Source organism: Hippocampus zosterae, chromosome 4, assembly GCF_025434085.1.
Source record: "Hippocampus zosterae strain Florida chromosome 4, ASM2543408v3, whole genome shotgun sequence".
NCBI classification, from domain to species: Eukaryota; Metazoa; Chordata; class Actinopteri; order Syngnathiformes; family Syngnathidae; genus Hippocampus; species Hippocampus zosterae.
In genome coordinates, this window is record NC_067454.1 from 24911288 (window position 1) to 24938086 (window position 26799).

Genomic DNA, 26799 nt, shown 5'->3' on the forward strand with positions numbered 1-26799 from the left:
TGCTAACCACTGGGCTACCGGGCCGCCGCTTCCGAGATCCCACTAAGCTAAAATGACACCTTGAACCCAGAGTGCCTCCTTTCAAAAACATTTATAAAGTAATTTTAGTCATCAGACTGGAGATTTAAAATGATAAATATTTTTTAATAATAGTTGTACAATGGGGTCTTGTCTTCTTTTTTCCAAAGGTCCATACCATTACCATTTATGCTGGAGTACTTGGACAGAACCTGTGCAAGCAGAGGGAGGATGTGTAAATTCCACACTCACATACACACAAAAAAGCCAACCCTTAATCCAAATGGAACCATCTTGCTGTGAGGCAGCAATGCTTTCCCGATTACCGCTGTCCTTATACATGACCTGCGCAATAAAGGTCAATTACGGCCTCTTCGGCTGCTGTGGAAAAGAAGTCTTTTGGTCCATCCATTTCAGGCAAGTTTCACAAAGTGGAGGGCTGTTCTGAAGGGATCCAGGGTCACGGGGACCACACTATCGCCCAGAGAAGTCATTGCCTGGTCTGTGTTGATGCGCTCCACGATGCTGGTTAAACAGTCCAAACTTGAAAGGAGTGATGGTGCGCTCTTGTTAGAATCTGGAAAAGGTCAAAAGTCAATACAGTGTCAGTGGATGAGTTGTGAGGAGTGACAGGAGAAACTATTAAAGACATGGATGCGTTGGCACACTAAAAACGTTGTTTCCCCTTCTTTTACAGGCCAAAAAAATTGAAAATCATTCATAAACTGAGGTAAACCCACAAGCATGAATAAGTCCGTTCAAACAGAAATAGGAAATTGGGCTACAGAAGTAAATTGTCACTGATGTTGAAAAAAAGTCAGAAAAGGGAAACTGACCATCTGTGGTCTGGGCACAGTAAGACGCATCGTTATTTTCACTTCTGGTTGATCGCGGAGAGGAGAAATCCACCTAAAGACAAAAGTTGTTTCATCAGCTTTCCAAAATGACAGCAGTGATTCAGGAAGGGAACTTCCCGGAGCCCTAAAAGCGTCATGACATCGTGTTCTCGGCAATGCTACCTCTGATCTGAATCTGTTTGCGTGGCCAATTAACGAATCAACAAATGTCGAAGATTACGACGACAATATCGATGTCAATGATGCGCCGCCAGTCCATTTCAATTCTTGCTACGGTTCAACATTACATTGCGACTTAAGATGCTCGGCGGGACTTTTGAGTACTTAAAAGAAAGCAAAGGGCACATTTTATGAGCCTCTCAGCTGTTCTGGGACTCACCATGCCCTCCGAGCAGTTGGAGCGGGGGCTGGAGGCGCTCACGTCTGCACCGAAGTGTTCAAGCGCCGGGTAGAAGCCGTCGTCCCTGTTTGACCTCAGCAGAGCCTGCAGAGACTCGATGTAGTCGATTGCATTTCTCAGGACCTCCACCTTAGGCAGCCTCTGGTTGGGGTTGGAAGCTGAGCATCGCTTTAGAGCCTCAAAGGCATCGTTGACCTTACTGAGACGTCGCCTCTCCCTCATTGTTGCCGCCTTCCTCCTGTCTTCGTGCGTTGTCTTCTTCTTGCACGCTTTGCAGGCCCATAGCAGACAGTTGCCTCCCTGGTGGAGGTCCCGTGGAGCCCGCACATGCTTGTCTTCCTCTTCTGCCACTGGGACTTGATGGTTGTGTTGGTAATTGTCAAGGTCTTGCGACTTGGGGGGCTCGGCACCGTACGGTTTGCCATCCAAGTCGTCAAAAAAGTTCATGTCCCCACCGTTGAAGCAAGGGTCTTCGTAGAGCTCATCGGCTGAAGAAAGCGGCAAGCAAAAGTCGTACAGATCCATTTTTCCTCCGCAGGAATGGGACATTTTTCAAAAGTTCCTTCGTCGAGTTCCAAAATAATTCAGGTTGTTGGACAAAGAGGGTAAAATGAAAACCAGAAAGTGATAAGGTATTGATTTGGTCAAAAGGTAGTTTGCTAGTAATAGGCAGTGCTCTCTCAGGGGTCAGTCACACTTAACACTCTGTGGTCTTGGTGACTGTTTATATTCAGTAGCAGTCACTTAAGGGGCGGGGCTACTATGTGGCTGACCAATGTGTCTGTCTGCAACGGTAAATGTAGCAAGTATAGAAAGTCACGTAAAAAAAATGCTTCCAGAGAATGCGAATGGATATTAGCCTCTTATTCTGTTTGTCTGCTTTTTGTTTTATCTGATGAGCGTGAACAGCAAAGAAAGGTTGTAAAACAACAGATGCATTTTACTCATCACCATTTCAATCAATTTATTTTTCAATAATAGTGATTTTTAATCACTATTTTATAATTGTGGTGTGTTTGGAAAAGCTGAATACACATTTGTGTATCTTTATGTGTGGAAGAAAGCAACTTTCAATAACATATGCAACAATACCGTATTGAGCTTGAGCGTTTCCAATCCGGTAAGCAATTGACGTTTCAAAAATAGATTAGTTAGAACAGAAAAGAAATGGGTTCCAATTGTTGCAGGTTATTTGACACACACAATTAAAAACAACAGAGATGACCAAGATACACTGTCACTAGTTTCATGCAGTTACAATCAGTCACTTCCTCATTAAGTCAAACCTTGAGGCCTTGAAAGTCATCAAAATTATTTTTTTCTTCTTCTTGAAACTTCCTAAATTATTTTGGATGATTGTAGTGACTGGAAAAAGAAAAATAGTTGGTAAAACTCTTTGATTAAAAAAAAAAAAAAGAAACCAAACAATATTTGTTGCATTAAAAAAAATTATTGGTGTGTTTACTTTTGGATGTTTCTTCTTTTGACATGAAAATAAGCTTTGTCCGCATTGTGATCATGGCATTTCTGCGACACCGCCATCAAACTGCTCAGTGACACCAAAACGGGGCTGCTCCATTCTCGTCCCGTTGAGGAGATCACAAGGTCCTAAAATGGTCTCTGATCTGTGGAGGACAAGCAGCCCCCCTGGTGAGGGTCATCACTGGATAACAGTTTAAGACACTTTGTCTAAACAGGTGACATGATGGAAACTGGGTGGCAGATTCAGTTTTCATTTGTTTTTGCTTAAGGTTCATTTGAAGTTCTTGTCTGTTGTTTATTCCCCCCCCCCCCCCCCACACCTTTTATCTTGTCAAGTTATCTTTTGCTTAAGCACCATGTTGTATCGCATACAAATTGACAGGTTTATTTGGCTTCTTGAAGCAACCTTTTATGTTCATGAATTGTCTTGTGCATGTGTCCTGTGCACGTGAACAACAATATTTTAATGGCTTCAGAGATCCATGACGAGTGTAAGGCTCTTAAAGCTTTGATGGGATGGCAAAAGTTTAAATTTAGCAGCTCATGAAATCCAAGACAGGTGACCTTTGGGCTTTAGCGGGTATTATTATGAAATAATTCACCTCACCTCCTGCCCGAGACACTCATTCACGCTATAAATTGTCGAATGCTACCAAGAGGGTGCCAATCTATTAATGTTGGCTGACGTGTCCAAATCTTACACTAATTCCACAATTGTATTCCAACATTTCTACATACGACCGAACCCTTGTGTCCTTTCCCAAAGGGAGTTCGTTGGCTGAGATGCAGGAAACACTCGATTTACAGTATATTGCCAAGCGAGTTCCATCATCGAGACAAAAACGTGAAAAATCAACATATTTTGTACATCACTCATGACCAGCATGATGCCCACTTGTCCAGACTGATTATGACCAGAAGTGTCTGGGTCTAATATTAAATAGCAATGCAGTACATTTTTACAACAACAACAACAGATATGAGCATTCAATTAGAATTGAACAAGAGACCAGCAGTGTAAATCTAATTCAGTCCTCAATTCCACAGTCTGTTTATAACGCAATTATGTTTATGGCATTTTATCCACCTTGGAATCGGGAGGCCTGATGATCGCCTCTTCATAGTATCAAAAAGATTTGAAGTGAATTTCCCAACCTTTGTTACTGTAACGGTGACAGTCTCTCAAGGATTCAGTCATCAACTTGTGATCTTTTACTGCTATTTTGAAGTTTTAGAGACGATTCTTCACCACTTTCACCACTCCTCCGCATTGCTGATCATACGAGGATGAGTGTACTGCCTGAGAACAATACTCCCCTGCACTTACAATCCAGCATGCTGCACTGTTGTGAGCTGGCATTCCCACGTAGGACGTTCAGGCAGATAAGTTACCTCATGCAGGGTGATAGGAAAGCTTTGCATGAAGCCTAGAATAAAAATATTGTCTTCATGCTGCACACTATTGACCTGATCGTCTTACAAAACAGAGCACAACAATAGAAAATATGCCATGGACATTTTTCAAAATAAAATGTACAAGATTGTGGAAATGAAATACTGTTGTTGTTGAAAGATTTGCATGCCAGTTAAACAGCAATAAATATTGCGTTATGTTTCTGAAAAGATTCCAAAATATGGTCAAAAAGCACTTATCTAATAGTTGCTCTATAAAGTCATCATATGTGGATGTTGAAGTTTTGGAGAAATTAGATGTTAGCCTCGAAGTAGTGCTGCCGGATGTATTTTGAAATATATGGGGCTATTTCTTTAACCACAGAGATTTTATATTCGCCTCAAATGGGCCAAATTAACATTAGCGTTTGTCTGCCCTCTGATTGGAGGATCAGGAAGATGGCTATAGAACATGCAATATATAATTTTAAGAAAGATCTGGGCTTTTGTAGAAATCACAGCCAAAAATCAAGTGTCAATCAATGAAGCTTGTCCAATTTGATTTAGTGAGAAACATGTGGTAGTTATACATGTGTCATAAACCATTGCACTGTTTATGTTATCAGACACTCACATGAAAGCAAACAAACCTTAAATCATCTTCCCACCCTCATGTCAGCAACCTGACCATCAAAGCCCAAATTAAGAAACCATGAGAACTCTGTAAGGGAACGTGTTGGGACTTGCAGGAACTTGCATAGATATGAATTTCCAAGAATCTTGGTCTTGGTTTGCTTTTATGTGGTATTCTCTTTATTCATCTTCGAAACAGTCGTTGTGACAGTACCTCAGTATTGACAATATTCAAGGCAATAAAACAATGAGAGTTAAATTCAAAGTAAAAAATAAAAAATAAACAAATGTGTACTTTTGTCCAAATCCAAATAAATGCAGTGATTATTTGCACAATTCTAGTATGACAATCAACAATGTCTTTCGAGAGGAACAATGCATAATAACTGCTGTTGTGAGGGTAGTTAATGGCATTATTGACTAGACAGTAAATAATATTGTACTGCATTTGTTATTGAGTGGTTAAAGACCTTTGACACTGTCAATCATGGCGCCTTGTTCAGAAAATTTGTGACATTCGTCTTTCTGATCGTGCTGTTGGTTCTCAATTGACTTGTCAGGGGGAGCGCAATGTATAAAAGGTGTACATTTTGCTCAGTTGTCTTCTTCCTTTCCTCATGTTTCTAAAGGGGCTCTCGGAGCTCTGTTCTAGGTCTAATGTTGTTTTCCATCTATAGCAATGATATCTATCAAAATGTGTCGAATGCCTGATCTAATATTAATGCTGAGCACACAGTCAATTATTGTTCCTCCCCTGAAACTGAACAAGGTTTTAATTTTTTTTACAGTCTGCCTACAATATTGTATAGTCTCAAATACTGAAATAAAACTGCAACCTTTTAAAGACATACTGTACATTGATGGTCTTGAACAATAAGAGAAGCTTATATTGTTGGTTCTCAATCGGAAGATTTTTTTTTAAATTTTATAGCAAGGACACGTGTTATCTCCACAACTTTTTTTACCTTTATTGGATAGTGGTGATCTGCTTTTTATTGACCGGACCAGCATCACACCTGAAGAAATTGGATCGTGTGTTGTGCAGTGCGTTTTATTGCAGGTTTTGGAAATCCACGTCTGCAGAGTCACATGCTGGTTTGTTTTTGTTTACAAATGCACGTTTCCCTCCTCTGGTTCGTTGGCAAGCCAACAAGCAAAACACATCTGAGGCCATTTGTACATAATAATATATTCCATATTTCATATATATTGGGTTTGTAACATATTTTTTCGGAATCTTTTTTGCATGTTATTGTGATTCTAAACTACACGAGATGATGTCCATTGCACTGCTTGTTGTGTTTCATTTGTATAGCAGTGATCATTTCTATAATTGCGATGTGATAGAGGTGGTAGTACCAAGTGGATCCAGACCTGTTCTAAATGGATGGTACTCCGTTGTTGAAATGCATGCGAGTTAATTTTGCTTGTGATTTTTCTGTTCCTAATAAGACTCATAAGTAAATTGTCTAGCAAACAGCTGCCTAAAGTCGTGTCAATGCAAAGGTGGAGTTTGACAGGTGGCCAACTTCTCTCGGGTGGTCCGACCGACTGGTTAGCAACTCAGCCTCACAGTGCAAGGGTGCAGAGTTCAATTCCGTCTCAGGGTTTCCTGTGGGGAGTTTGCATGTTCCCCCCGTGCCCACGTAGTTTTTCTCTGGATACTCCCGTTTCCTCCCACATTCCAAAAACATGCATGGCAGATTCATGGAGTACTCTAAATTGTCCTTACGTGTGAGTGTGAGCGTGAATGGTTGTTTGTCTCTGTGTGAGCTGTGATTGGCTGGCAGGCAATTCAGGGTGTACCCCACCTGCTGCCCGAAGACAGCTGGGATAGGCTCCGGCATGCACGCGGTGGTGAGGATTGTGAGGATAAATGGATTCGAAATTGGATGGATGATGAATAGACAACTTCTTTCCTGACAGGTGGAACAACGTCACGGTTGAGAATGGGAATTATTACTTCCAGTTGTGTAAGTGAGGCGGTTGACCTATGGGCACAGAGTGACTGACTGAGTGTCACGAAGTGTTCAGTTGGGGCATGATTAGTGTGCAAATGGTTTTAGCATCTTTCTTTTTCGTACAGCTGATGTCAGCGGCCTTGTCCTTGTCATCTCATTTTTCCCATTGCAAAGGTGAAACAACATCTTTAGCTGTTGTCACCGGCCTAGTAGCAGGTCCCTCACAGGGGTGGCCAAATTTTTTGGTTGATGGCGGCTGCATCCAGAAAAATGGATAGGTCACTTTAAAAGTTTTTTAAACACACTGAAGACAAGCAAGAAAGCAATTATGTAAGTTTTTGGAGTAGCCAACAGTGGTGAAACTCACAAAGTAGATCCAGCTCTCACCTAACAGCACCCAAATCCAATGAGCACATTCAGAGCAAAAAAAAACTGTAGTAAGGTGCCCCTTTTCAGTTACTTGAGGATCATTAATGTGATGTCTTCATAAATCAGCCGTAGAGTATAAAATAGATGGAACAATTTTCGGCTGTCAAATTTAATTACCGGTATATTTAGTCATTAGTGTTTTGAAGATAAATTGTGATCTTTTTTTATTCTTAAATGATGTATTTGCACCTTAGAATATGCAGAAATGTTCTACAGGATGTACTGTACCTTCTCGCGCTGACCACCTTCACCTTTTTCAACTAACCTTGCGGTCCATGTTAAAACTCATTCAGTACTAGCCAATTCTTGACCAAGTCTGAAATGACGTTTAAAAACGTCTTTGGGAGTGAATGAGTTTTTAAATGTCATTTTAAGTTTTTTTTTTTTTCCGTCATGTCTTGGGCCACTGAAAAATGGATGGCGAGCCACAAATGCCCCTTGGCCTGTAATTGGACCCCACTGCTCTAGATGCATGTAATCCTTCTTAAATGTGACTGACACATAAAGGAAAAACTCAATAATTATTAATTATTTGATTGAATAACTATTCGGTGAATGTACCAAGCTCTCACAAAAAATGTTACATATTCCAATTGGTATACACACACACACACACACACACACACACACACACACTCGCAAACGCACTTCCTCGATAGCTCATGGTAACTCACGAGCCTTAGCATTTAATTAATCTGTGTGCATGAGAGAGAGAGGAGACACACATCCATCCATTTTCCGACCCACTTATCCTTATCTGATCCGTTGGACCCCTCAACCTGCTCTGCACCCAAACATGTCAAATGTATGTTTGAACTTGTAAAGGTAAAAAGGTAAATCAACAACAACCCACAAGTTATCAAATACACATACTTCCACATTAATGTTGTAATGTTATTGTATTTGTCTTCAACATCTTGGCTAATAAGAATTTGAAAACCAGTCACATTTTGGTCAGCTCACATGTCATAATATGCATCCATCCATTTTCTATACTGCTTGTCAGCATTTAGATACAGTAGCATGGGAGCTGGATGCCGCTGATTTCACTCTGGATGACAGGGTAGAGATCAAATATACATTCAAAGGCACATTCAAGCCTGTGGAGCAGGTGTCACCAACATTTTTGAGGGTGAGAGCAACTTCATGTGTACCGATTGTGTGAAGGGCTACCAAATTGATACACGTCTGAAATAACATATTTGTCCAAAATACCTTCAATAATATGAGGATGTGTTATTTTTAATACTTGATGATTTAAATTGTCAGACTTTGATCGTGTTTCGAAATGTCTCACAGTACTGCCAATGTTTGCATTTTTAAATCATAATTTCTACTAGCAAATCACAATGTCCAGGCACTGGCGGGCTACTCAAGTGGTCTTCACGGGCTACCTGGTGCCCGCGGGCACCATGTTGGTGACCACTGCTGTGGAGTATAATTAGCCTGAGCATGTTTTGGGGATGTTGAGAACATGCAAACTCCACGCAGGAAGGCCAGGGGTGACATTTGAACCAGGACCTTGATGACATGGACGGAGATGTGTAAACCACATTTATGTTCAACCATGTAATGACATGTGCTTAATATGTGCTAGTAGTGCTAGCATCTCGGTCGGTGAAGGCCCTCGTTATCGAGGAATGCGGCCCCCAGGACAGGGCGACGGCTCCTGGTGCTTGTGTCTCCGATGACTGTGGAGGCCCAGTCTTCCCCGAAAACCCCGCCCGCAGGATTGACAGAAGTGGGTTGGGGGGCCGGGCGGTTGCAGGGCCCTCTCCTTCCTCCGCGCTCGTCGGTCCTCCTCTGCAGCGACGCGTCGAGTCTCGAAGACCCGGACCCCGCCCCGCACAGCCCCACGCCAGGCCACCCGATCCGCGGCCAGGTCAGCCCACTGTGCCGGGGGAATCCAGCACCGCTGAAGATGACCCTTTAGCTGGTCTTTGAATCGTCTTTTCGGGGCTACGCTGGGACGGGTGCCCTCCAGCAACTCCACGTAGAGGAGCTGCTTCGGGAGACGATTGTCGCTCATCCGCTGCACGTGGCCGGCCCACCGCAGTTGGGCCAAGGTGATCATGGCCTCGATACTCGTGAGGCCAGCCCGGGTGAGGATCTCATTATTAGTCAATCTCTCCTCCCAGGAAACGTTGAGGAGAGATCGGAGTCGTCCTTGGTGGAACCTCTCGAGCCTCTTGATGCTGCTCCGATAGAGGGTCCAACATTCGGCGCCATAGAGAAGGGTCAGGAGGACGACAGACTTATACACCATGATCTTCGTGTTGGTGGAAATGGCGTGATTCCTGAAGACCCGACGACCAAGGCGTCCAAAGGCTTTGTGGGCTGCCTGGATACTGTGAGTGAGGTCCTCCGTGAGGCCGGCGTCCTGCTGGATAATGCTACCCAGGTAAGGGAACGCCGAGACCTGCTCGATGGGTTCGTCGTCTACGGTGATTTGGGGTGGATGATGGTTCAGACGGAGAGGCCAAAGGTCCTGTACGCCGCGGCGAAGCCATCCGCGATGAGCTGGAGGCCCCCGGAGGAGTTGGAGACCGCAGCATTGTCATCAGCGTACTGGAATTCGCTGACGGTCGTGACCATGGTCCCCCGCTTGCTCCTCAAACGGCTGAGGTTGAAGAGTGACCCTTCAGTTTGGTAGTTTGGTAGCGTAGAGTGATTCCGTGCTCCTGGACAGGGGTGACGTGGTGGATAAGCGCGGCGATGTAGAGGCATAACGTCGGCGCCACCGTGCAGCCCTGTTTGACACCGGTCCGAACCGGGAATGGGGGAGTCATTTCGCCCTGAGTCAGGACACAACCCTTCATGCCGTCGTGAAACATCCGGATGAGGGATATGAATTTGGGGGGGCAGCCTTGACGTTCCAGCACTTTCCAGAGTGCTGTTCGGGGCACAGAATCAAACGTTTTGGCCAGATCATAAAAGATGGCGTGGAACTCCCTCCGCTGCTCCCGGCACTTCTCCAGGAGCTGCCTGGCGCAGAACACCATGTCCGCGGTTCCCCTGCCTGGACGGAAGCCCGCCTGGGACTCCGGAAGAACCCGCTCAGCGAGACAGGTGAGTCGGTCGGCCAGTATACAACAGATGAGTTTTCCAGCAGTTGACAGCAGGGAAATTCCACAATAGTTTCCACAGTCGAGTTTGTCGCCCTTCTTGAATATCGTGACGATGACTGAGTCCTTCAGTTCTCCAGGCACCGTCTCCTCGACCCAGCATTGAAGGATGAAGGTGTGGAGGCGGGTGAGGAGACGTGCACCCCCAGCTTGTAAAAGATCTACGGGGATGTCGTCAACTCCAGCAGCTTTGTTCTTCTTCATCCTCCTCAGGGCTCCGGAGATCTCCCGGAGAGTCGGCAGCTCCGTCATCCAGTGTTGCACAGGGAGCTGGGGGACAGGATCGAGGAAGCCGTCTGCTGCGCATGTCGGACGGTTCAGGAGCTCCATGAAATGCTCCTTCCATCGCTGGTGAGTATCCTTCTTTACCTGCAGGATTGTGCCATCATTTGCCTTCACAGCCATTGGAGGACTGTGAGCTGGACCGATGATCTTCCTCGTTGCTTCGAAGAAGGATCTGGTATCGTGACGGTCAGCGAAACTCTGCATTTGGTGGGCAAAGTTGACCCACCATTGATTTTGGATCCTCCGGATCTCTCTCTGTGCTTCACTCTTGGCCGCCCGGTAGACTTCTTCAAGTCTCTTGGAGGAAACACAGTTCTGCCATGCAATGCGAGCCTCTCTCTTTCTTGAAATCAGTGGCTCAATTTCTTCCAGGTTTTCGGCAAACCAATCGGGATTTCTCCTCTTCTGGATACCGAGGACCTCTTCCGCGGATTTGGTGAGCGCAGTTTTCAAGTGCTCCCAGTCTGAGTGGACAGTGGCAGGAAGGGTCCGAGGTTGAGTGTCCAGTTTGTCCGCGAGGGACGTCTGGTACTGTTCGAGGACTTCCTCAGCAGCCCAACATTGAAACGTATCCTCTTGGGAATCTTCTTCCTTCTTTTCGCAGGCGCGATCTTTAGCCTAAGTCTTGAGGCCACCAGCCTGTGATCGGACCATCCGTCATCCATGGAGCGGATTGCCCTCGTGACCATGACGTCCGCTCGGTCGCAGATGCGGGTAAGGACGTAATCGATCAGGTGCCAGTGGCCGGATCTTGGATGTTGCCAGGTGGTCTTGTGCTTGTTGGCCATCCGAAACAGTGTGTTGGTTATTACCATTTCCGTCTCTGCGCAGAGATCAAGGAGTAGTTCTCCATTTTCGTTGCAGTTGCCAACGTCTTCCTTCCCCAGAATCCCTCCCCAAAGCTGATGGTCCCGGCCCACCCGCGCGTTGAAATCCCCCAGAACCAAGAGCTTATCCCGGGGGTTGACGCGGAGGATCAGGCCACGCAGTACGGCATAGAAGGACTCCTTCGCCTCCTCCGAGGCGTCCAGGATAGGTGCATAGGCGCTGATGATCACAAGGGATTGGGATTGACATAGAGGTAGAGTGATGGACATGAGTCTCTCAGAAGTTCTTACAGGGATGATGTTGTGATCCCTAACCAGATGTGACTTAATGCAGAACCCTACACCGTGAATTCTTCTCTCCTCCACAGCTCGTCCGCTACAGAAGAAGGTGTACCCGTGGCGAGGCTCCTCGATCTGCCTGGCACCAGGGAGACGGGTCTCGGAGAGGGCAACAATGTCCAGGCCGAGCTTCTGAATCTCAAGGGCGATGAGGGCAGTCCTGCGCTCCGGTCTATTTGCTCTTGCGTTGTCCATCAGGGTTCGTACATTCCAAGCGCCGATTTCCAGGAAAGCAGTCCGGTTATTGTGTTTGTATTTGTTTCGCCCGCATGAAGGATGAATCTGCTGGAGGCGGGTCTCCAGCCGATCGGTGGCGGTGATGGGCGTGTTTAGGCCGCCTTTTATTGGCCCTTCCTCGGATTGAGGGGAGCAGCGCTACGACTAAAGAGTCCTGCTCCGCCACCGTGGTCGCTGCCTCTCCCCTGCACCATCACCAGTTCGCAAGGGGAGCGACCATCATGCCACGGCCGCCGACGTGTAGTTGTGGAACTAGGGACGCGGGCCCTCATCTGAGCCTGTCCCCGACGCCCCGCGCCATCGCCGCCGGACTTCTTGAGGTGAAGGGGATCGGGAGAAGGGGGACACGGGTTGAGGGGGAAGGAGGGGGAGGGGGGAGAAATCGCCATCCTGGGGGCTATGTAGCGTGAGGGAGGGGGACGGGTCACAACCCCGCCCCCGCACTTCGACCCCGTGGCCAGGGTCCACGGCAGCGCGGTGGCCGACGGTGGTGGTCCAGGGGGTCTGCAGCACCCGAGGTTGGACCGAGGGTGCGCCGGGCCCTGTGTTTTATTTTGAAGGGTGGGCATTCCTTCATAACCCAAGGTGGATGGTCGGCTTGGGGATCCGGTCCGCCGCCTTGCTAGGCGCTTAACGCCAGGACTGCGGTGGATTTGTATACCGCCGGACGCGGTCCCGCGGGATTTTGCTGACCCGAAGGTCATTACCACTTCGCACCAACTCTCCAGTGATGTAAAGTCCCGTCAATTTGGCGTGGAGGCTCCCTTATGGACTTCACTGCGATCCACTAGGAATTGGCGACGGTTTGATCCGCACCTTTGAGCCGAGGGATCGCAGATCTTTTGCGAAGCATCTACAGATAAATAAATAAATTAAATAAAAGGTTCAATCATGGACTTAGATTAATTTCATCACAAATGTATTTTAGTATTTGCAGTGATATTGGGAAAAATAACTGAAATAAGGAGGATGTTTTTTTTTAAAGTAATAAGTATAACTATACTGTCAGAGAAAACAAATTTTTCTTACGCCAGCTTTGTAATATTAGTTATCAGCACCCTGCGACGGTTTCCTGTGATTTGGTCTTGAGAAGAGATCACGCAGCTCTGTTCTCTGACGGGGTCAAAGGTTAAATCAATTCAACCTGCTCTCTCTATCTGCTCCTGCTGTGATGAAGCCGTCAGGTTACTTCCTGTTGAGGGGACAAATGTCCACGGCTCTCTCTCGTGGCCGCGGCCTGGCTTTGTCATCAGCAGCCTCTGATGACATTGGGATGTTTTTTCACTCCCTCCTTCTCATGGAGTAAATCAGGTCAGCTCGGTCCTGCAGTTCAAAGACGTGATGTGGAAGAGAGCGAGGACTGATGTGGTGACAACACTGACATATTGTTTTATGAGCTTGTTATCTGCACAGGAAGTTGAAAGTCATCAGCACATCAACTCAAATGTATTCGCAGTTGAATGAGAATTTTAAATGGAACAAAATCAAAAATGTCATTTTCATTGGAGAATTAATCACTTTCTAGACAGCTTCCTGTCCAGATTTCAGTGGCAACGTTTGGGTTGCCAACATTTGTATTTGCATCACTTGTGGACCTGTAAAACTTCTAGAAATTGAGACCAAGACAAGACTGAGACGAGATATATACAGTATATATATTTTTTTAATAAAAAATACATGTGTGTGTGTGTGTGTGTGTGTGTGTGTGTGTGTGTGTGTGTGTGTGTGTGTGCGTGTGTGTGTGTGTGTGTAGGGTGTGGTGAGGACGTCTGACTCATTGTTGCTCAAGCCCTCCTGTGTGGGCTTCTTCCCACAATAATGAAATTGTCAACAGGTGTGAATGTGATTGTGAATATGTGTTTGCCCATGTGAGAGTCAGATGGAATTGGCTCGCAGCTCCCGTGATCCTAATGAGCACCAGGGCTACATAAAATGGATGGAAAATTCATCCAGTCCAAAACTGCTTCGTTTGTTGCGAACAGCTCTGGGTGTCATTATTGATTCCCAGCACCGCCAGCCTGTGCAGGGACACAAGCTCAGGGCTGCGTACAGGTAACTTATTGTAATATACAGTAATACAAAACATCGTGTGACATTTGCATTTGAATTGTATCACACCGCCACACTGTGACATCACAGCACGAGCGTTTTTCTCCCAAATACAAAAAATAATACATTTAACACGAGAGAACTGTAAAAATCTTTGACAAGTGGGATGAGGATGAAAAAAAAGATACATCTTCAAAAATCTAATTTATTATTATTTTTGTGACTTTTTTTTTCAGTTGTCAATTGATAACACAAGAAGGCACAACAAAGACAAAGACCATAAATGGAGTCCGGATGCGGTGCGGTAGGGATTCATGGGGGTTTCAGGAGTGCAGCTGTCATGACGAGATTATCAACCCCCCCTCAGTTATAACGCAATGTTACCTGTCTAGCTAATGGAAAAAGTATCAAACTGTGATGCGTGAAGCAAAGATTTCTTGTCACATTTTCAGTATAAATGTGATGCAGATATGCATGTGCATATTCAATAAGGGTCTACATGTCACACCAGTGCAAAAAAATGGTGTGCAAATGTGTAAAGAGAAGCATGTTTTGGTTTTGGGATACTGTATATGAATAATGTACTAGTGCAGGGGTGTCAAACTCATTTCAGATTGGGGGCCACATACGGCCTCGGTTGATGTCATGTGGGCCGGACCATTAAAATTATACCATACTCTGCTATAAATAACCAAAATAATGCCTTTCCTTTGTTTTGGTCTAAAGAAGCACAAGAACATTTGGAAAATGTTGAAATTTAATGAACATATCTTTTACAAAAGATTTCATGAAGTACCTTAGATTTCCTTAGACAAATGTGCAATTTACTTTTATCAATCACATAAATGCATTGCGACTGATCCCACTGATAGTAGAAAGACACAAAACCTTAACAAGTAATTGGTATTGAAAAATATAGTAATGCATTTTAACCCTGGAGAACCCAAGAACCCTTTTCTTATTTGGAAAATTATGAGTTATACATTGAATGACTGCTATATGTTCATTGAAAATCCAAATATATGTTTTTTTCAAATATTTAATGCTTAAATCCTTGAGATTTAAGGGTAGCATTTGAGTAGCAAAATTTATAGGGGTCAAATTTGACCCCGTGGGTTCTCCCCCCGGTGGTTCTGTCGACCGTTGGTCCTCAATTTTAACTAGTTTCATGAGAATTAGCGATGCTGAATCTGTGCGTCCAAAATAAATACGAAACCATGCGAGTGTGGTGCGAGTTTAAGCAGACCGTGTTTGTTTATTTTAATGAAAATCAGAAGTTATGACTAATTTGTTATGAAATTAAGCTTATTTAATGGCTCAAATGTTCTCTGTAATATTTCCTGAAAATTAAGTGAGGTGTGACTGTGTGTCAGAGTGAAAAATCCTCAATATCATCCGTGAGTCAAATCCACTCCAATGTTCCGTGAAGATATGTCAGAAGTTTTGATGATGATTGTTTCTTTGTGTGACAGAAAAGGAGGCAAATGGAAATACTTTGTAGATGACACATCTGCTGACAGTAGTAGTCCAGTCACTGCTCCGGCTCAGCGTTTTTCCTAAATGTTCTTTTATTATTTCCTCCATCCCTTGCGTGTTTATGCCGACGTTCATTTTAACGGCACACTTCCAAAGACTAGGTCTCTTGATGTACTTGCCATGCCAAACTTAAAATCATCTACTTTAGTAGTTATTATATTTGTGCATGGCTCCGTGTTGTTGTGTTGTGTTTTTTGCTTGTGTTTGCTCAGATTTAAAAAAAATTAAAAATGTATCTCTTGTGTTGTTTGCTAACAGCAGTGGTTCTTAACCTGGGTTCGATCAAACCCCAGGGGTTTGGTTATTCGGTCTCAAGGGTTCAACACAGCCTCTGCCATGCAGGGTGAGACACATGGCACTCAACATGTTAACTAGTGCCAGTGATGCCCGCTTGGTCATCACTGGCTGCAGATGATCACATGACATTGCTTGTCCAATCAGTGCTGTGGGAAATTAAGTTCTCTGAGTAGTCAACATGTGACTGTCGTGGTAGTACGTCGTACAATTTAAATTTAAAAAAGTATACTTATCTCCTGAAATTTTGTTTACTTCTGTTTTTAATAAATGTGTTTTTTTAATATCTTGAATTATAAAAATATTTATTTTTCACTCATGAAGGGTTCGGTGAATGTGCGTATTAACTGGTGGGGCTTGGTACCTCTAAAAAGGTTAAGAATCACTGGCTTAGAGTATGCTCAAAATTGTTGACTGTTTTTTTTTTCTTTTGTGTGTTTGCTGCGTACTACTATACTGCGCCGTTAAATACAGTAAATCAGTCTGCCTCACGGTAAGATGGTTCTGTGTTTGAATCTCGGCTTGGAACCTTTCGGTGTGTGTGTGTGTGTGTGTGTGTGTGTGTGTGTGTGTGTGTGTGTGTGTGTGCGTGTGTGTGTGTGTGTGTGTGTGTGTGTGTGTGGTCCCCATGCTTGCGTGGGTGAGAACCTGTACCGTATGTTAGGTTGATTGAAAACTCTTAATTGGCCATAGGTGCGATTGTGAATGTGAGTGAGTGTTTGTCGATATGCGCCATGTGATTGTCAATCCCTCCACCACTGTTCACCCAATCAATCGTAAGGAGGAGAAATGATGATGAATGGGGGCCCTAGCAAATTGTATTTTTAATTTGCGCGATTAAATCGATGGAGCCCCAAGTAGTATTTTTTTTTCCGGGGAGCCCAAATAGTTGGCAGTGCACCTGGCAGTGACCCTGAAAAGGATCAATCATGGAACATTGTAGAATGAATGAATTAAATGTTTAGTAGAAAAATGAATCGGGAAAGCCTCGCTTACCAGCAATATTTGCTGCAGCATCTTCTCAAATGGCATGAACAAAGTAAAATATAAGGATATATTTACAAGGAACTCAAATGTGTACCATGGAAAAGCATGATCCATTTTCCGATCCGCTTTATCCTCACAAGGGTCACGGGGCATGCTGGAGCCCATCCCAGCTGTCTTCGGGCAGTAGGCGGGGGACACCCTGAACTGGTTGCCAGCCAATCACAGGGAACACATAGTCGAACAACCATCCGGGACACCGAGGAACAATTTAGAGCGTTCCATTCGGCTGCCATGCATGTTTTTGGAACATGGGAGCAAACAAGAGTACCCAGAGAAAACCCATGCAGGCACTGGGAGAACATGCAAACTCCACAGAGGACCTCTGCACTGTGAGGCCGAGGCTAATCAGTTGCCAACCATGCCGCCCGTGGTTGATATATACCAATAGAAATTTAGCAAGTGAATTATGATGAAAAGACCGATAATATACTTGATACTTTTATAGCTTTTTTTTAATTTTAATTTTTCTTCACAGACTTAAAACAAAAAAACAAAAAATGAAACCAAATTCACAATCCCCTTCAATGAAAATGTGTTTTACTAAGCTGCAATGCTTATTTTTGTCTCGGTGGCTCAAGGATACAATTACGGTATGCTTTGTCAGTCCCAAATAAATAAAGTGCTCGACGCACAACTGGATTTAAATCAGGTAAGTCACAATCATTCGTGTAATATAGTATCGAATACAGTAGATAATAATTGCCGTTTCAAATATACGTTTGTTATATATGTGAAATGTCAAGGAATTTGATATTTACAAAAGTTGTTTGATAAAAACAATATTTCCAAAAACTAGGAGGAAAAATCCAAACAATGGATCACCAGGCATTTTTCTAAAAGGTCTTTGAAATGCATACACATCTACATCTCCACTAAACCTATTTTTAAACAAATGTAAACACTGCAGTGGGGCACTCTTAACAAGATTCATCAAATAAAAATGTAAAAGAATCCTTTTTAATTCCTCTGACATTTAGTCCTTACTGGCAGTTGCTTCAGAAACTTTGAAACTTTTACCTCACGATAGGGGACTTAAAATTGCTCAATTTTGAAGATAAGGTAATATAAGGAACTCCATATAAAGGGAGAACAAGCACTAAAAATAGAGGATAATAATGATTTTTTTCCATTCCTGAAGCTCTCCTCAAAATGCCAATCACCTTCCTGTATCATCCATCCATCCATCCATTATCTGATGTACTTATCCTCAAAAGAGTGCTCATGCTGTCTTCGGGCAGTAGGCGGGGGACATCCTGGATCGGTTGCCAGCCAATCGCAGGGCACACAGAGACATACAACCATTTGCGCTAACAATCACACCTAGGGACAATTTAGAGCAGGGGTGCCCATTACGTCGATCCTGATCTACCGGTAGATCTAAGACAGGTCCGAAGTAGATCCGAGGAGTGTCGAGGAGAAAAAAAACAAACAACCATTTGTGTGTCTTTGTAAATGTTCGTAATATATTTTTTTGTGTTAATTTACGCTGTACCCTAATCATCCTATCAGACTCATTTTCACAAAATAAATATTTAAAAAAATAAAATAAAGCAGGTAAATCTTGAATTTACGGTGGCGCGTGATTACGTCACCGGAAGTGGTTAGCACTCAGCAGTCTGCAATTGCAGCTTCTGATAAGAGCTGTTGCGCTCTATATTTTATCGTCATTATTCTCATTCAGAGTTTGCTTCGTGTACAATTCACCGAGGGCACAGGCAAAGAATAGGAACCTAGGAGGGCCCAGGGAAGCACTTTAAAACGGTACGTGTGAGCTACGATAGTTAACAGGCTGCAAAAGTGCATCGCATGCCTCAGTTTCAGGCTGTTTCTCATCATGGCGTGCGTGCGTGTGTGTGAGCCCATGTGCGTGCGTGCCGGTAAGTGTAGATCCCGTGAGGTTAGTTGATCGAAAAGTAGATCTTCGGTCCAAAAAGTTTGGGCACCCCTGATTTAGAGTATTTCATTCACCTGCCATATATGTTTTTGGAATGGGGAGAAGAAACCAGAGCACCCGGAGAAAACCCACACAGGCACGGGGGAGAACATGCAAACGTTACACAACCTTCCCGGATCACTTCTCTTAAAGTTTATCAATGAAGCATAAGTCGTTGTTTTGGAGGTGTTGGGGGGCAGTGGTGGGGCTACTCTTTAACTATTCTTTTCTGTGACTATATCTATCCCTGCAATGTAAATGTGTCTCTCTCTAGCCCTTTGGAGGTCAGAGGTCAAATGTCACAGTGCGCTATGTGTTTGCAGCTGCCAGCTCGATGCTTCTGCGCCGATCACTTCCCTCCCAGAGATGCAACAACTTTTTTTCCACAGTATAATGACAGCCAGAAGATTGTTTGACATACTCTTCTGAGGTTCTGTAGGTAGGACCTGAACCTGTGCGTGAGGGAGGGTCGTTGCAATATGCGTTCTAGGACCACTGGCAGGAACAATCGGTGGGCTCTTGAATGCTGTAGCTGACCCAGGTGGAGTTGCCACTGCAGTAGAGCTGCACAGAGCGCCGCTGCAACCCCATCTCCCGACAACACTTGCAGAAACGAGCGTACGTGTTGATGTTGTAGTTGTAGATGCTGGCAGACGGACACTTGCCGTCACATGACACAATGTTGACCTACAGGAGAGAAGCAACCACTAATGATTGTGTTCGGTACAGATGATACAGTAAAAATGTGAAGTCAACTTGACATTGAAACACAACTTCATCAAATGTTATAAAAGTATGAAAGTACCTAGTTGAAAAAAAAAGTATGAAAGTAGTAATAATTGATTGATTCATACTTCTTTGATTCATACTTCTTTGATTCGCACTTCTTTGGCACATTTCCTAATTGAAAACTTTTTTTATGCCTTCAATGATAACTAGTCTCTGTGGGGCATGGGGTGGTTTGCAATAGATTGTCGGATAATATATTCTCGAAACAAGAACTGTAAATATTCTTTGAACATCGCTGTTATTTACTGGTAGCTGTGGTTTTCTAAATGTCCCTGTACAAACTACAGTAACAAACATCAATCACCACATTGTTAATCTCTTAATTTTCAGTCAATAACTAATACTATGCAGCTATGAGAATGTCACATTTAAAACAAAAGTACATATAGTCAACATTGTCATACGTGCATTTAGAAATGTTTCTTAAAAGTACAAGTACGACTCTACAACACCGCATGGACATCAGGGACAGTGCCTCTAGATTGGTAGTCCGGGGTGGTGGTCCCTCTTTGAAAGAAGGGGGACTTCAGCCTCCATTCTATTCGGGGGTGCTGAAGAGGAGGGTCCGTCGGGAGGTCGAATCTCAGACTCAGGAGGAGCAATGTGGTTTTCGTCCTGGCCGTGGAACAGTGGACCAGCTCTCCACGCTCAGCAGGTTCCTCAGATAGGCATGGGAGTTCGCCCAACCAGTCTTTAGGTGTTTTGAGGACTTGGAGAAGGCGGGGAGTTCTATGCGAGGCGAAAGTATGGCGTTCCGATCCCCCTGATAGGGGCTGGACAGTCCCTGTACCACCAATGCCAGTGTTTGGTCCCCATTGCCAGCAGTAAGCCGGATTTGTTTCTCGTGAGAGATGGACTCTGCCACGGCTGCCCTTTGTTACGGGTCCGAATCCTAACTTTTATGGACAGAATTTCGAAGAGCAAGCCTTGATGAGGTCCGCTTTGGTGGCCTCAGTATTGCATCTCTGCTTTTCGCAGATGATGAGATTATGCCACAAGTGGGTGAGTTGAAGTGTCTCTGGGTCTTGGTCACAAGTGGAATGGAGTGTGAGATCGACAGGCGGATCGGTGCAGCGTCTGCTGTGATGTTGACTCTATATCGGTCTGTTGGGTAAAGAAGGAGCTGTGCAGAAAGGCGAAGCTGTCAATCTACCGGTCGATCTACGTTCCTACTCCCACGAAAGAACAAGATCCTGGATAAAAGTTGCCGAAATGGGAAACCTCAGCAGGGCGTCCGGGCTTTCCCTTAGAGATTGGGTGAGATGCTCGATCATTCGGGAGAGGACTCAGAGTCGAGCCACTACTCCTCCACATTGAGAAGAACCTGATGAAGTGGCTCGGGAATCTGATTAGGATGCCTCCTGGATGCCTCCTTGGTGAGGTCTTTCGGGCATGTCCCACTGGCAAGACGCCCCGAGACGACTCAGGACATGCTGGAGAGACTGTCTCCCTGTTTGGCATGGGAACGCCTCGGGATCCCCCGGGAAGAGCTGGGGAGAGGGAAGTGTGGGCTTCCCTGCTAAAGCTGCTTTCTCTGCGACCCGAACCCCAAATAAGGGGTAGGAAATGGTTTGGTATAAGGTAGATGTAAAAGTAGGAGCGGTAGTGGCAATAGTGATGGTGGTAGGAGTCATAGTAGTAATAGTAGTTGCAGATGTAGTGGTAGTGGCAATGGTCTTAAAACAAAAATGCTCATCTCATGGTGTGAGTGAGTGAGTGAGTGAGTGAGTGAGTGAGTGAGTGAGTGAGTGAGTGAGTGAGTGAGTGAGTGAGTGAGTGAGTGAGTGAGTGAGTGAGAGAGACACAGGCATAAAACATACCGGTCTGTTACTGCGACAGTCATTCTTCCTGATAGTCATCCTCACTGTCACCTTCTGACACGACTTGCCATCTTCTTTGCCTGTTCAAACATAGACAGACCAAACCAAACCCAATTGGCACAAACGCAACACACACAGCACCCTCGCCTGTGACACAGCAATCACCTTGAGGAAGGGGTGCTTGAAAAAGAGAGGAGGAAGAAGAGCACACTGATGTTCACAATCATGCAAAAGGTGCAGGATTGAATGATTTTGATGAGGAAGGACATTTTTAAAATGAACGAGCTGATTAGGACCATATGACCATAAAAACACTTGCTTCTTGCTTAAGCTAAATGAAAATTAGAAACATTAAATCAGTGGTACATACCACTAAATTTAAGATTGTGTGTTTTAGTAAATAGGAAGAGCGTATGTGCTGCATATGCATGATTTTTGTATTTACTGTTTGTTTGCTTCCACATACATTGATGGTCAACATCTGTCATGGTTACCCAGGATTGTTCTGGGGGTAGGGAGGGTGATTTAAATCGAGTATAATATGGCAGTTGAGATGTTAGTCCTGGACCCTGATGACTTTGAGGATGTCAGTTGTGCTATTTTTGGTTAGCTTTTTCACTTTCAGTCACATGAACCACAGCAGAAAACATCCTGTAGCTATCAAAGTGCCAGTGGCGGATAGAAGACTAATCTCACCGTCAATCTATTTAATTCTGTGACATAACCATGAAAGACAGACAAGCTTGCTTTGTTCCAACCGCCGTCACAGCAGGTTAAAGTGCTTCAGTGATGATGCCAGAGCCGCATTTGTCTCTGAATGATGATATATGTACTCAATGTGTCTCGGACCTGCTGACCGCTCAATCTATTAAGAGACTGTAGTCATGTCTGTGATTTTCAAAAATTAAATCAAATAATTATTTGTATACCAATAAAACTAAAATCAATAACTCTGGCAGTTTCAATAAAAATATTGCCTTTTGCAGCTCTTTTTATATATGTCTTATATAAATATACAGTATATATAAATTGCCATGGGCGGTTAAACGAAGGACACTTCTATTCTGTGTGAAAATATTTCATCCTTGTAGATCGGCTTTAAATAGAGCATCGGGCAGAATCAACTCTGTGAACTCCTTCTGTCAAGAGTTGGGCACAGTCAAGGTTTGTGTTACGGGGGAGTCACAGGAACTCGAGCTCCCACAAGGTGACTGTCATGAAAGTCATCCACAGGGAGTGTCTTTTGCACAAATGCGTTACGATGATATTGTTTGAATCTAAAAATATCATTATTTGTGCCAGTGACATACATTGGTCAATTCAGTGTAATATTTAGATGACAATGTGTACTTTTAAATGTCTTTTTATATGGGGTGCTTTGTTGCAATTGTTATTAGAAGTTTTATTTGCGTGTACTGGTATGCACCAAACTGGAAATTGCCACGTTGAAGTATCATAAACGCTGGTTAAAATACATTCTACTCTATTGTAGTCTAAAGATCAGGTTATAACACAGGCATGAAACATCATGGTAGTTGATATAATCAACTATATATTGTATGATTTCAATTGCAGGGGTTAAAAAGTGTGCTTATTTTGTTGAATAGAATCATCAGGGCAGGGCTACATGTACATGTTGTCTGTGAGAAAGAGTGAATCTAGCTCTCGGAAGGCCATTGAACTTGGGTAGCACAATATGTCACATAACAGCTTAGTTTCCCAACAATTTGGTGGAAAAATGCAGCAGCAAGCCAACCGTCTCGAGCACCTACTTGGGAAAGTTGAGCACAAACCTACAACCCACATCACTATTGACTATTGAGGACATGCAGACATCTAAGGCCAACTACTGGGCCTCTACCAACAGCACATTGTTGGCAATCAACAATGCACTGCCCAGACAGTGCTAAATGTGGAGCGAATGTAGTTTTGTGTACAGATAGGGAAGGCAGAACACACATATGTCCTGTACATGTTGCAGTCCTCTCATGTGTGACCTCTTTTTAGGTCTCTAGAAGGACCGCCACCTCATTTCGAGCAGTGAAATATAAAATATAAAAATAGTGCGTTTATTGTTATAACAGCCTTAGCTGTTATAAGCTTTCATGTGTTTTTCCAGTATCGAGGTAAGTCCGAATCTAGAGGTGCGTGCTTTCTGTGTAAAACCATATTGTCAGATTGACATAAAAGGTGCATGCGCCGGTGCATGTGAGAACTGGAAATTGAATAATGTGCTTCATATGAAATCCGTCTCACTGCACGTTGCACATTAAGTATTTTTGCTTGTTCTCAACCTTTTGTGACCCATGATTTCTAATTATTTTTTATTTTTAACTATCTGGAACTCCACATGGTCCTGCCGAAACAAAGTTGTGTTCAGGTCCAAATGTGGACAATCCGGATTAGTTGGCAGCTGTGATTATATCGTTTTGTTGAACATTTTGGTGTTTAAATATACAAAGAGCTTGAAACAAGGTTTCATTTGGAAAACTATGTTTTAATGAATATTTTGTTGAGCATGGGGGTGAGGGAAAAAAAGGTCTCTCTCAAAGGTGGATTTTCACCTATTGCAGATGATCTGGAAGAAAAAAAAATTCCTTGCGATGAACAGGGATTGACTGTGCAGCAAATACTGTTCAGTTTTTTGGGGGGGCTGGGGGTTGTGTGTGTGTGTGTGTGTGTGTGTGTGTGTGTGTGTGTGTGTGTGTGTGTGTGTGTGTTGCATGCAGTTTCTACTACAGTAAGTCTGAAATGAGATCACATTTGAGAGGACTGTCCTGCTTGGGACCCGGAGGTTGCAATCAAACGTTCGGTGTGTTATATCAGTAACATGGAGGGAGGGAGTACATTGTTGAATATCAACAATAGCACTGGTCATCCTAGTGTTTTTGGTACCTCGTTCACAGTTTGTGTTTACTGTGGGAGTCAGGGAGCTAAGAGGGAAAGGGAAGCGAAGGAATCCAGTACCTGGTGGGATTTGTACATGTTGATAAGCTGCAGCACATCAACCACTAAGCCACTTTCATGTTTTCAGGTGCTTTTCAGTGACGATTTTAAAACAGCAGCCTGTTGCTTTCACTGAAAAGTACACTGACAAAAGCACACTAATGTGAATACTCAGAAAACAATCGCAACGGCAAAACCAGAGACAATTTTGACCTTTGTGGCGGGGAATTTAAACGGCTCGGGAGAATATTGTGTTGGAGGAATGCTCGGCGACAGGCGAGTGACAGCTGCAGCCTATGACTCTACACTAACTACAGGACATTACAGCTGTGCTATGCTCACACCACAAACTCACATGTCTTGCAACATCCGTCCATGTAACTTACGACAGTTCCTCCGATCTGAGTGCAAAAAGAGAGCAAAAGTCATGAATCACCGCAACAATAACACAGTTGATCATTGGTGTCATTTCAAGGGGTGGAACTGACTGTTATTTATAAAGGGTAACAATAGAAATCCGTTCATCCAACCATACCACTCATCGTCATTTGGGTCATGAGTGAGCGAGCAGAAGCCTCTCCCAGCTGAATTTGGGGGAGAGGCAGGGCACCCTGTGAATTGGTTGCCAGGTCATAATAATCAAACTAATGATGGCAGTAATGACAAAAATGATAACATTTTTTACCCTATACTCAAATGGACACAACAGACTGTTTATGAGACATTTGTGTGTGTGTGTGTGTGCATGTGCGTGTGCGTGTGTGTGTGCCTGCGTGCGTGTGTTTGATAATGCTGACCTTGATACACTCTGTTTCATTGAAGTGGGGACAGCTGAAGGGGTAGGAGATCATTGTCGGGCCAGATCTAGTGTCTGTGCATTCAAACTTGAGGCAGTTGGACACCCATGATTTCCCTGGCTGGAAACACTTTCATATCAGCGACTAATGTATATTATATGTATTGATCGTATTGACACTCATTGCCCACCTTATAGAGAACCGTCGACCCATTCTCATGAGTGTAGAGGCAGGATATATTCTTACAAACACCACAGCATGTTGACTGGTCTTTTGCAGGGCTATAGATCTGATTCTACAACACACATTAACATTGAAGGTAATCCAACTTTATAGAAGGTCATATGGTGCAGGAAACAGCAGTCTTAACAGTTCTTATCGAATGTTTACTTGGAAAACTATTAACACATTAATTTTTTACTTACAGAATAACTTTTGCTTAATTCTTGTCGAATAGGTGTACAAAGACCGAATGTCTTACTATTAAATAATAGATATTTCCCCCATAATACCGAAAGAATTGCATTAAACACCAGGCCTAATTTACAAATCAGAATTCCGGCTCCTAGTCACAGAGGACCACAAAATATTTTTGTAAAATACCAAGAAAAAAAAAGGTTTTAAATATTTTACTTTTAATTCATTGTGAGACAAGTGAGGATTTTCTGCATCAAAAAGGTTCCCAGTTCATATCTTACGAGCTGGCAGAGGGCAGAGCAGTTGGTGGTGCTGGTCCGCAGTACGTGATAACCACTTGACATGTCCATGACGCGGCTGCATTGTCGACTGTAACATAAACCGTCCTCGCGATGTTCCACCAGGGTCTGACCGGGCCGCAGCACCCCCTGTGCCACGCCCTGGTACACACACACCGCCTCTCGCACTGCACACACATACACAGTTGCGGGGGTTGACATACAGTGTGATTTGGAGATGAGTCAAACTGTTCATCATTTTGAGACCATATTTTTCCAGCCAAAAAATAATAATAATAATAATATTTCAAGCCAGTTCATGATCCAGATTTTGGTGCACCTTAAGTTCAACTTCCTGTGAAGGAAGGCAGTGAAGGGGTTAGGTTTTGACAATCTCTGAAATGGACCAGCCACTTGGGAAAACTCATGAAAATCCTAAAGGCCACCATACCCCTGGTGAGATGCAACGGTCATTTCATGTATGGTGTTCCACAGGGTATCTGAAACATTTTGAACCAACTTGGACCAACAATACTCACCACACTTGTATCTTTTGCAGCCACATTGATTCTGTGAGTCAGACAGTAAGGCCTGCTCCAGCTGAGAAACCTCACCCTACACAATACAATCAAATAGCACAGTTTACAAATTGAATAAACTGTGAGCATCGCTGTAAAATCATTTGCGCAGGGTGATTGAACAAAAAATATTGTCTTATTTTATTTCAGTTTCTCAATAGCGTCTGAAAGAATTATTGTTGTGGACATCCGATGCATGTACCTGTGCCTGTCACAACCCTCAACTTAGAGTAAAAAAACAAATGTGTCGAGACAGTTTCTTCGAAAAGGGGAACGGACCAAATAATGAGACCTACTTGTCCCAAAAGGTTCCCAAAGGAGGCTTTAAAG

At 43.9% G+C, this 26799-nt stretch overlaps 2 protein-coding genes across 4 annotated transcripts in view; both read right to left on the reverse strand.

Annotated features, from left to right (window-relative positions):
• Window positions 1–157: 157 nt before the first annotated feature.
• LOC127600092 (myoblast determination protein 1 homolog 2-like) lies at window positions 158–1958 on the reverse strand. The gene is made up of 3 exons (XM_052064425.1): window positions 1255–1958; window positions 855–927; window positions 158–595 (listed from the first exon to the last, which is right to left on the reverse strand). The coding sequence occupies exons 1-3, from the start codon at window positions 1822–1824 to the stop codon at window positions 432–434; spliced, it is 807 nt and encodes a 268-aa protein (XP_051920385.1). The 5' UTR covers window positions 1825–1958; the 3' UTR covers window positions 158–431.
• A 15301-nt stretch (window positions 1959–17259) lies between these two features.
• Window positions 17260–26799, reverse strand: part of otog (otogelin) — a 52986-nt gene continuing 43446 nt past the window's right edge. The window contains exons 50-57 of one of the 3 annotated variants that reach the window (XM_052063429.1): window positions 26431–26506; window positions 25895–26079; window positions 25387–25491; window positions 25197–25316; window positions 24755–24800; window positions 24349–24420; window positions 21454–21533; window positions 17260–19531 (exon numbers count right to left, since the gene is read on the reverse strand). In XM_052063429.1, the coding sequence (XP_051919389.1) occupies window positions 19331–19531; window positions 21454–21533; window positions 24349–24420; window positions 24755–24800; window positions 25197–25316; window positions 25387–25491; window positions 25895–26079; window positions 26431–26506 (885 nt within the window). In that variant the 3' untranslated portion in view covers window positions 17260–19330. Of the gene's footprint in view, window positions 19532–21453; window positions 21534–23493; window positions 24421–24754; window positions 24801–25196; window positions 25317–25386; window positions 25492–25894; window positions 26080–26430; window positions 26507–26799 lie in introns of those variants that run through there. The other 2 variants (XM_052063430.1, XM_052063428.1) reach the window with 2 other exon arrangements.